Source organism: Hemiscyllium ocellatum, chromosome 10 (assembly GCF_020745735.1).
Source record: "Hemiscyllium ocellatum isolate sHemOce1 chromosome 10, sHemOce1.pat.X.cur, whole genome shotgun sequence".
Taxonomy (NCBI): domain Eukaryota; kingdom Metazoa; phylum Chordata; class Chondrichthyes; order Orectolobiformes; family Hemiscylliidae; genus Hemiscyllium; species Hemiscyllium ocellatum.
This window is the reverse complement of record NC_083410.1, coordinates 17,165,706-17,175,933: the sequence shown is the minus strand read 5'-3', so window position 1 is coordinate 17,175,933 and position 10,228 is coordinate 17,165,706. Positions and strand designations below refer to the sequence as shown.

The window sequence follows — 10,228 nt, the reverse complement described above, 5'->3', positions numbered from 1 at the left end:
TTTCATATAACCTGCCCTCCTCACAGCTTTTGCAACTCTTGTTAATCGGGCTGGCGAAGGTGATCAGAACTTCATACACTCCGCCCGAAGCCACGAAAGACTACAACTCCCGAGATTCATTCCAACCCCTTCCCCCCGCCGCCGCCACCACCACCCCCATCCTTGCCAACGTCCGAAGACGCGCAAATTCCCCCTTCTGCTGGCTCACGGTTACTCCGGAGCAAACCCTGGGCTGCAAGCGGAAACCCCGCCCACTTTCCGAGCCGATTGGCTGGCCGGATCCTGGACTTTCTTGGGGTGGGGGGGAGGAGGAGGAGGAGGGGGGGTGAAATGGGGGCGGGGGTTTCGGGAGGTGGCCGGTCCGGTTCCCGGCGCTTTTTTGCGGTCGGCCTAAGACTTCAATGAAGACATGATGTCACCCACACTTCCTCTGTCAAGGTAGGCAAAGAAGCACGGAATAGCAACAGCTCTCTAACATCTGGGCACACTTGTCCTCAGCGCCCTGTCTATCTATGTATGTATATGTCGATCTCTCTCATGAAGTCCTGAAAGTCATTGGCTCCTTCCAACTCACACCCCCCCCCCCCCCCCTCAGCAATCCCTCCCACCATCTCCTCCTACTTTGTACTGGCTGTTCCCGCAGGCAGAAAAGTGCCCCCCGTACTCCTTATATATTTTTTAAAAATATATTGTTGCTTCCTGTGAGTATCTCAGAGAATCAGATCCTCCTGGATTTCCTCGTTTTAAGCAACTCCGGTTTAGAGGAAGGGGAGGGGAGACACAATGTTGCCAGAAGCGGCGCGGAGTTACAATGTTTCAAAAATGTTACTCTTCTCCCCCCCCCCCCCACCTTTCCCGAGTTGTTGCGCCGCGTTGTTGCTGGTAACCATTCACGCGCTGGCGGTGGAACGCCAGCCCAGATCGTTCCATCGGACCAGAGGCGGCGGCAGTGGTAGTCGCTGCAGCCTGTTGTGACTTTATATTTTTTTCTCTCTTCCACCCACTATCTCTGTGTGTGTGTGTGTGTGTTGTGGTTTGACTGCCGTCACCATGCATTGAGGATCTCTGCTGCTGTTCCTGCTGCAGCAACATTTAACAGGTCGCCCTGTAGCGTTTTTTTTCTCTCTCACATACATACACACTGCGGCCGCAGTTCGTGTCATTTCAAGTGAAGTGAATATTTTTGGAAACACAAATAAAATAAAGGGAAGGGCTAGTAGGAAGGGGCTGAGGGCTGGGTGGTTGGGGGAGACACTGTCTGGTACTTTATTTGGAAGGGTGATTTTTTTTTCCCTTTTTTTGTAGCAGATAATGTATTCGAACGTGAGATTGGTGGCAGCAGCAGCAAACACGACACGAGTAACATATGGCATTAAAAAGCAGCACAGCTGGAGGTAGCATTTCCATTTGAAGTGATGTCAGAGCAGCTGACAGTCTGGCATTGCTGGGTTTTTTTGTGTGATCTTGCTCCGTGTGCCGGTATCATTCCTCTTCAGTCTGCTTTTTTAAACTTGACAGACCGGAGTCACAAAGATTTAGCGCACCATTGAAGGTTTCTTTTAGAGGGACTGGTCACGAGAAGTTGGTCTGTTTTTATTCCTGTTGCAGGTAGGGGGGGTGGATTTTACCCCTTTTTTTTGCAAACCCTGCTAGGAATTTTGTATGGTAGTATTTGGGCTTATTTAATTCAGAGTTGACAGATCATTGTTCTGAGTGCAAGCTAATTTTTTTCTTAGAGTTGTGGTTATAGTGACTAATTTAGGATTCGCAGATTGCGACGCGTGGAATTGCCCAGACAGCTGTAATCGCACTCCATTCTTTAATCTCTTTATCTGGGCAGCAGCTGCCATATGGCCATAGTCATCTGTATCAGATGTTTATAAGCTTCGTTTTCGTCCTGTCTCTGTCCTTTTAGGCATCTAATTTGATCAACAGTACCTTACTGACTATCATGTAATCTTTATTTTTAGCCATTTTAAGGATTAGAGATGGGGACACAGGGCACTTAATGTGATTGAGTTTGAATCTTGTGGCAGTTTTCGTGCTTTTTTTTCACCCTCTTATACGCGCTAATAGAGCGACAACAAAATCATTTCTTGTTAAAATATTGTTTTAACTTTTATCTGTAGCATGCAGGATGTTTTAGGGTTTTGCTATTTCTGTTTTTATCTATTTCTATGAATGTTAACAAACTTTGTCTGCTACAGGTTATGAAGACAGTATGGAGTTTCCAGACCACAGTAGACATTTGCTCCAGTGTCTGAGTGAGCAAAGGCATCAAGGTTTCCTTTGTGATTGCACTGTCTTGGTTGGAGATGCCCAGTTTCGAGCCCATCGTGCTGTGCTTGCTTCGTGCAGTATGTACTTCCACCTCTTTTACAAGGACCAGCTGGACAAAAGGGACATTGTTCATCTGAACAGCGACATTGTTACAGCCCCAGCTTTCGCTCTCCTCCTTGAATTCATGTATGAAGGGAAACTCCAGTTCAAAGATTTGCCTATTGAGGACGTACTTGCAGCTGCGAGTTACCTTCACATGTATGACATAGTGAAAGTCTGCAAAAAAAAGCTGAAAGAAAAATCAACTACAGAAGCGGACAGTACCAAGAAAGAAGAAGATGCTTCAAGCTGTTCTGATAAAGGGGAAATCTCTTCGGTGAGCAGTGCACACATAGTGGGGGAACTGGCAAGCGAGGAAGATGAAACTGAAGAGGAAAAATCAAGTGCTGTGTTGAGCAAAAGGGACATAGTTATTGAATCTGGGAACATGTGGATGAGATTGCCCTCTGACTCAGCAGGCATCACTCAGCCTGGCGTTGAGGTTGAGGCACATGCAGTAACAGCTGGAAAAACAGTGTCCAGTCCCTGCAGCTCAACAGGCCCTTTGTCCCAAAGGTCTGCCAACTCCATTAAGGATTCAGCAGATGTTGACTGTGTGCTGGATTTGTCTGTCAAGTCCGGACTGTCAGGGGGAGAAAATGTCAGCCACCCTTATGTCTCTCCACATGGGGACGGTTCCAGAAATAACATGGTGCAGGTTAAAGTAGAAAAAGAAGTGTTCTCTGATGAGGAAGGCAGCAGCACTAATGATTTTGATATGGAACAAAGTAGCACAGTGAAAGACAGTGCAGGCACTATGAACAGACTTTGTTATGATTCACTCCATGTGTCCGCCAGAAGAGAAGCTTCTGTGTCAAGTGAGATGGACCGAGAGGATCGAGCCAGCGATGATGAGATGGTAACCCCAGAGAATGATGGAGCCCAGATGGATGCAGGCATGGACAGCAGCTTACTCCCTTACTGTTCTAATATACTTGGCTCAGCCGGTCAAATCTTCATGTGTCCCCTTTGCAACAAAGTCTTTCCTAGCCCGCACATTCTGCAGATCCATCTGAGCACGCACTTTCGAGAGCAGGATGGCCTCCGCAGCAAGCCTGCCACTGATGTAAACGTTCCCACCTGCTCACTGTGTGGGAAGACTTTCTCGTGCATGTACACTTTAAAACGACACGAGCGAACTCATTCAGGTGAAAAGCCATACACTTGCACTCAATGTGGGAAGAGTTTCCAGTATTCGCACAACCTGAGCCGTCACGCGGTTGTTCACACCCGGGAAAAGCCTCATGCATGCAAGTGGTGTGAGCGCAGGTTCACACAGTCGGGTGACCTGTACAGACACATTAGAAAATTTCACTGTGAGCTGATAAACACACTCTCTGTTAAAACAGAATCACTTAACTTGCCTACGATGCGTGACTGGACCATAGAAGAGAGCTCGCAAGAAATCTGGAAATAAAGTCTACCTGTCGAGCAGTCTGAAAAATCAAGTTTCTGGTAACATCTTCTACAGCCTTTTGGGTACTGAATTCTCTCCATATAATAATAGCCGTAACTACTATTTGTTACAACACAATCTACAAAAGTGAGATTGTGAATCATATTGCAACATAAGGTAAATAAGAATTAACTATTAAACTCAACACTTATTTAATAAATACTCTAATTTTCTTTTCAAATGCACTCCTGCAGTTGTTGGGTGCACTGCAAAGGATGCTGCTGTATAGTTTGTGAAGTTTCATTGTTGAAAATTTTAACAATGAACCACTAATACATTAAGGTTTTCATTGATACGTGTTAATATTTTAATGTTGCACAATTTCTGGATATTTAAAACATTTTTGTACAATGCTGTAAACAAGGTAACAATGAATTCTTTTCCATATGCCTAGGAATATGCATTTGCAGATGAATGGTTCTTTACTCTGTTTAATTTTAACCAGAAACTTGATGTAATTTAGATTCAAAATGTATGGGATTTTCAGGCAAATTAAAACTGTATGTTTGAAATGTGAATTATATTACTGTACATCCTACTGCATTGAATGGATTTAACAGACCTGATAAATTGCCCTTATGCTCTAAGTCGGGTCTTCTGAAAGTAAATATTGAGGCTATAGAACATGCATGAGTTTTATCAGACATTTTGGGGTTCTCCTTTTGCAATTCTATGAACTTGGCAAAGTGTGTAACTTAAGATTTTATTTAATTGGTGATAGGAATATTATTTTCCTGGAATGCATTTTCTTTTCTAAATGCGATAACACTGAAAAATGTCACTGGTGTTCCGCAGCAATTTAATTTTTTTTTTAAAAAGTGCACTGCTATGCAGTTTCAACGTGTGAAGCATCTTTCCCAATTGCCTGTGTTCTCTTATATATTACAGAAAGTGGTACAGCACAAATTCCATGTGAAGTTCCCTGCTTTTATGTGAACAGAATTGTTAATGGTTAATTGAAATCATTTGGTTACTTGGCCATGAAGTTTTAGGGGAAAGGAATCATGAACCCACCTTTGAAGAAGGGGTTCATTATATTGTGTAACCAAGCAGCTGAAGTTACTGCTTGGTATGTGTGTGGTTTTAATGAACAACACATATGGCAAGTGTTTTGCACAGTGTTTGTTTTCCTGTCTTGCACTCACAATAAGGTCTATGGGAGTAGCACCGAAACGTGGCCGTTTTCCCCCCTTTTTTGTGGGTTTTATGTTTTATTTTTTACTTGACCGCCTTAACTACTGTAAACATAGCTTATTTTTGTGCATAAAGGCAATATGATTATTAATGGAAAACTAGATTGTGTATTGCTGAATTTTTTTTTGAAAAAATGGGTCAAATGAGTTTTCCTTTTGGCTCTTGACATTGTTTTAAAGCTGTGAAATGGCCTCTAAGATTCTGTAATTATGCTAGTTACTTGAAGAGTTTAAATGTCTGACTAAAGTATGTTGAACTGTAGATTTTAAAAAAAGAAATGTTTAGATAAGACAATCAGTGTCTTTAAAATGATCAGCTTCCTTGGTTTCCTATGTTAGTTTTCTTTGTTGTATTTGTGAGTCTGACTCTCAATTCCTTTTTCTTACAGATGACCTTATACTTGATTTATTTTTGTCATTTTTCCCTCAATTCTCCCCCTGCATTTTACCTTTTTTACCTGGATTTAGACTGACGTTAGCCTTGACAATCATAGTCTGTTTAATTTTCAGAACTGGGAGGGGAGTAAATTATAATGCTGTTTAGTTTTGTACCTTGATGTGCCGTTGGTGGAATTTTTAAATTGTGTGCTAACTGCAATAAATTATGTAAATTGAAAATGCTGTTAGTGTCTTTCTTTCTGCTGAATTTATACCTTCTTGGTACATTGTAGAATCATTTCAGAACATTTGAACTTGTGATGATTTTAACTTCCAAAGTCCTTGAACAAATTAAGCTTTCTTCCACTTTATTTTTGCAAGGGCACCGTCATTGAACTCTTCAATTTGCTAAAACACAACTTGTTGAAATTTGAAACACAATTCAAAATCTCTAAAAGATTTAACATTCATTCAGGTTAAATTATACCTCACATCAATTGTGTTACACAAGTTGGTTTTAACGAGCAAAATTGCATCCAGTGTAATCCTTTTTTAAATTTCATTTTTTCCTCAAATTAACTTGGTATGAATAGTATCATTTTTGTCAGATACTTCTATTATATGAGATTGATTAGATATTACATTATTAAATCTTCTGTTATGAGAACAGAATTTTTTTGAAGCTACAAAGGCAGAGAAGTACAGAAAGGGTTAATTGGTATATAACAAAAGCTGTTTGTGAACAGTTCTCACTTGCTGAAATACTGCAGGGATTATATTATCCTAGGCCAGAGGGAGGTGCACCACCACCTTTAGTTTATAATTTTGCCAGAAGAATCCTGGATTGGCTTTTGATTGTCCATTGCCTCTGGCCCCCCAAGTCCAAGCGAATGGGGACGAGTAAACAAAATAATTGAGTATTCACCTACCAGATTGCTAGTAGTGGTTCTTGTTGAGGGATGCATTAGTTTTTTGATTTAGCAAAAGGATGATGAAGTGGACATATTTAAAAACAAGCGTTTTTATCATTTTGGATTATTCAAAACAATCAGGATGCTTTATATTCAAAGTAAGACTGTTTAAACATCTGTTCTATTCATGCATTTTGCCCTGAAACCATGGCGCATTTTCTTTCCCTCCTCTGTAAATTTAGGTCAGTAATTTGTATCTGTCCTTTGTTGGGAAAAGGGAAAAAAAAGCAGGCCAAAAGGGCAGCTGGTTAAACATTTGGCTGTGCCGAAGGGTAGTGGGCACAACATGTCAGAGCTCTGCACTTGACCAGTTTGAATTTGTATCTGCAGTTTCAATGCAAACTTTTCCTCTTTCCCTTAGTGTTTTTTTTAAAATGGTGAATAGAGTTCACATGACGCATATCACTGACTTTTTTTTTCGCTGCTTTCAACAACAAATCTTCTGCTTTCCTTACCTAGTACATTAAGAGACCTGCAACAAAAAATAAGCTGTTGGAAAACATTATTTTTCAAGCAGAATCAAGATGTAATTTGGAGTAATGTCACATCCTGTTGCATTGAGAAGTAAACCAAAACCTTTCGAAAATAAATAATACATGACTTCACTAAATTATTATAAAGACAATCCCAAAATCTTTTAACCGCCAGAAGTGTCCTAAATATTAGGAATAATTTTTTATGGTAAGCTTTGAAAATTCTCATTCCTTACTATTACCATTTTTTAAATTCATTACAAGATTCAATAGCCACTGCATTGTAGTTTGGCACTTGAATAAAAACTTTTCAATATCGTTATGGTTATATTTACACCTGATATTATATTAATGCACTTTTGCTGAAGAAATTATGACAGGAATTAGAAAATAAAAGTTACATTTTATTTTCATTTTCCTACCCTGATCTTTCTACTGGACGCTTATGATTTGGAACAATCAAAACTGTGCATAGCTTTATATAAATGCTGTACATTACTCTGAATTGCAATCCCAAATCATAGTCCATAAACATTATCGATGGTGCGTTATTCTGCAAAGACCTTTGTACTTTCTTAATAGACAATAACATTAAATAGATTTTTATATATACTAATTTGGGAAATGAAAGCAAAAGTATCCAGGCCAGTGCATCTTTGAGTTGCTGGGAAGTGTATTTTAAAGTTTGGGGTGGATCTTCTTTCCGGTGTTACAATCACTGTAGAACTGTCCCCAAGTACCTCTCATGGGAGGGCACTGCGAAGAAAATTGTGAACTTTGTCATTATGAATATTTTTAAGCTAGGTTTTTCTTTGGGTGAGAGAGAAGTGCATTAATTTCTTATTCATCAATTTGAGTGGGAGCAGAAATTCATACAGAGTTCTATATGAGCAATAAATACCCTCCTCCTTGTAAGGCGTTTTAAAGGTAACTCCCCATTCAGTAAATGTCAGCAGTTTGGTATTTTACAAGTTGGACTTCAGTGAAACCTTGGCATTGATGCAAATTGGTCAAGAAATGAAAAATAAGGCATTGCAACAAGCAGAGAAGATGAAAAGATGAAACCTCTGTAGATGCGCTATGGGAAAGAAAAATTAAAATTAAATACATGACAATTTTTTTTTAAAGACTGCCTCTAACTGGGTTAAAGAAACAGCTAAGATGTGAATTTGGTTTGGGAGCATTCTTAGAGGTGGATGTTTCTTTCCCTCCTCTTCAGGATAGTGGAATTGGTTTAATGTGGCAGGCTGTACAGTTCATGTAGAAGTAGCAGAAAACTTTCTGTGCTATTATGGAGGATAAATAGAGGAATTAACATTTAATGTCAGGATTTCTCCGAAAGGAAAGTGAAGTCATAATGGCTCCAGTCTGCTAAGGATGCAGCTACAGTAATTTTTAAATGCATCCCAGTGTTAGAATGGTTGATTTAAATATTCTTCTATGCAAAACTGTTTTCCATCACCTTTCGACAACAGCTCTAAGGGTCACCTAACTGCAGAAATCCATAGCATTTTGTCTTGTGATTCTTTCTGATAAATATTTATACATAAGCATTTTATTGCAACAATGCAGTGTTTTCACCTTACCTTTTTAGTAGCCAATGTTTTATGTATTCTTGTGGAATATTGTGAGTTCCTTTCCAATAAAGATCTTGTCAAACATTAATTCATCTTTCAATACAACTGAGTGAATTATCCTTGTTTGCTAACCAATTTGAAGACTCTTGCCCTAAAATTAAAACTGGTTTTAAATGCAAGCTTTGCTACAAATAACATAATTCTTTAATTTTCTACATTATTGAGTTGCATTTCATTCATTAAAGCATGACATTAAAGCAGTCATTATTTTGTAAAGTTACATTAAAACAAACGATGTGCACTCCATTTTAGAAATAAAGCATTTCCCTAATTCTTGAATAGTGATCAGTGGTGCTGAGAAACTTGTTACAACTAATGGGGAAATTAATCACTTGCACTTATATAGGTTGTTTGATGAATTCAGGATGTTCTGAAATACTTTAGAGCCAATGTGTTACTTCCGAATTGTGGTTACTGTTGTAAAGGAAGAAACATTCAGGTACAGAGAAATATTCATTTCATTTAAATTCATTGTTACTTGTATTTATGAAAATACAGGGAGAAAGTGAGGACTGCAGGGCATTTATGAAAATACAGTAAAATGTGAAGTTGCCATAATCTGATGCCATTTTAATTACATAAAGTATAAAAAGAAATAATTCACACAAAGTTAAGACAAATTTCAATTTTTGTTCCATCCATGGCTTCTTGATTTCTTAAGTGGTTACAGCATACCTCCTCACTCTGCAGCTGCCAAATCTGCCCCTGAGGCTGCAGCAGCAAGGAGGAAGCGCACTGATGCCTCTCCTACTGCTCTGGACCAGAGACAGAAAGCAACTTCAGCCAAAGCTACCTCATTGCTGCCGATACTCCAGCCACCACCATAGCCAGGAGACTGTTCCAACTCTCGACGACTGAGGACCAAAGGAGCAACTAAATTAATTCCCTAGGACTGAGGGTGCATTCATTCCACCGCTGAAACACCAGAGAAAAAGAACAGACCCAATTCATCAATGCTGGAGCCATTGCTGAGGGTGAGATTGCCATAGCCACAAGAAACAGACTGGATCCACCACTCAATAGCTTCATGCAAGCCCTCTTCACTACATCCCCAACTGGTTCTTGATTAGCATCATGTCTGTCCAATGGAAAGGCAGGCTTGCCCCTTTTAGCCCCTTAAGCCTGTTCTGCTGAACGTGGCTACTATACAACCTATCTCCAGATAGCATCCTTGTCCAATGTCCTTTCGTACCTTTTTTAACAAAAAACAATCAATCTAAATTTTAAATGAAATAATTAATCTATAATTGAATTCTAAAGTTCAACTATCCTTTGTGTGTAGAAGTGTTTATCCTTGCACATAAATATATACCCATCGTAGCCACACCATGCTAAAAATGGCAGCTTCAAACAGTTGGTTTCATATTGAGACTAAACCCTCTGTAGGAATGGGGAATAATTTGTCAGATTTATTCAAGTGTAAACTATAAACACTCTGCCCAAACTGCCAGTCACTCAATCTCATTTGACTCCATTTCTTGAACATGTTTTTTTTTATTCTCCCAGGCAGTCTGCCAGATGGATCTCTGACATCTTTTGGTTTGTTGTGCTTGACTTTCACCTTCTGCCAGCCAATCACAGTGTGGTTGCTTGGGTTGATGTCCGAAGCCTAGATCAGCCTGCTTATCCAGCTGGAAGAGGATGTGTGGGCAATAAAGTATGCTATAAATAGAGACTGGGGTAGGGAAGAAGTCCAAACTATGTTCCTAAAATGTAAAGCTGTAAAAAGAATTCTTACAAA

At 39.6% G+C, this 10,228-nt stretch overlaps 1 protein-coding gene across 4 annotated transcripts; it reads left to right on the top strand.

Moving 5' to 3' along the window:
• The first annotated feature begins 354 nt into the window (after positions 1–354).
• Positions 355–5,214, top strand: zbtb18 (zinc finger and BTB domain containing 18). Of its 4 annotated transcripts, XM_060830816.1 has the most exons (3): positions 355–438; positions 1,306–1,394; positions 2,208–5,214. In XM_060830816.1, the coding sequence occupies exons 2-3, from the start codon at positions 1,367–1,369 to the stop codon at positions 3,794–3,796; spliced, it is 1,617 nt and encodes a 538-aa protein (XP_060686799.1). In that variant the 5' UTR covers positions 355–438; positions 1,306–1,366; the 3' UTR covers positions 3,797–5,214. The 4 variants fall into 4 exon arrangements, with proteins under 4 accessions (XP_060686799.1, XP_060686800.1, XP_060686802.1 ...); XM_060830817.1 differs by lacking the exon at positions 1,306–1,394; XM_060830819.1 differs by lacking the exons at positions 355–438; positions 1,306–1,394 and adding an exon at positions 650–701.
• Positions 5,215–10,228: the final 5,014 nt, after the last annotated feature.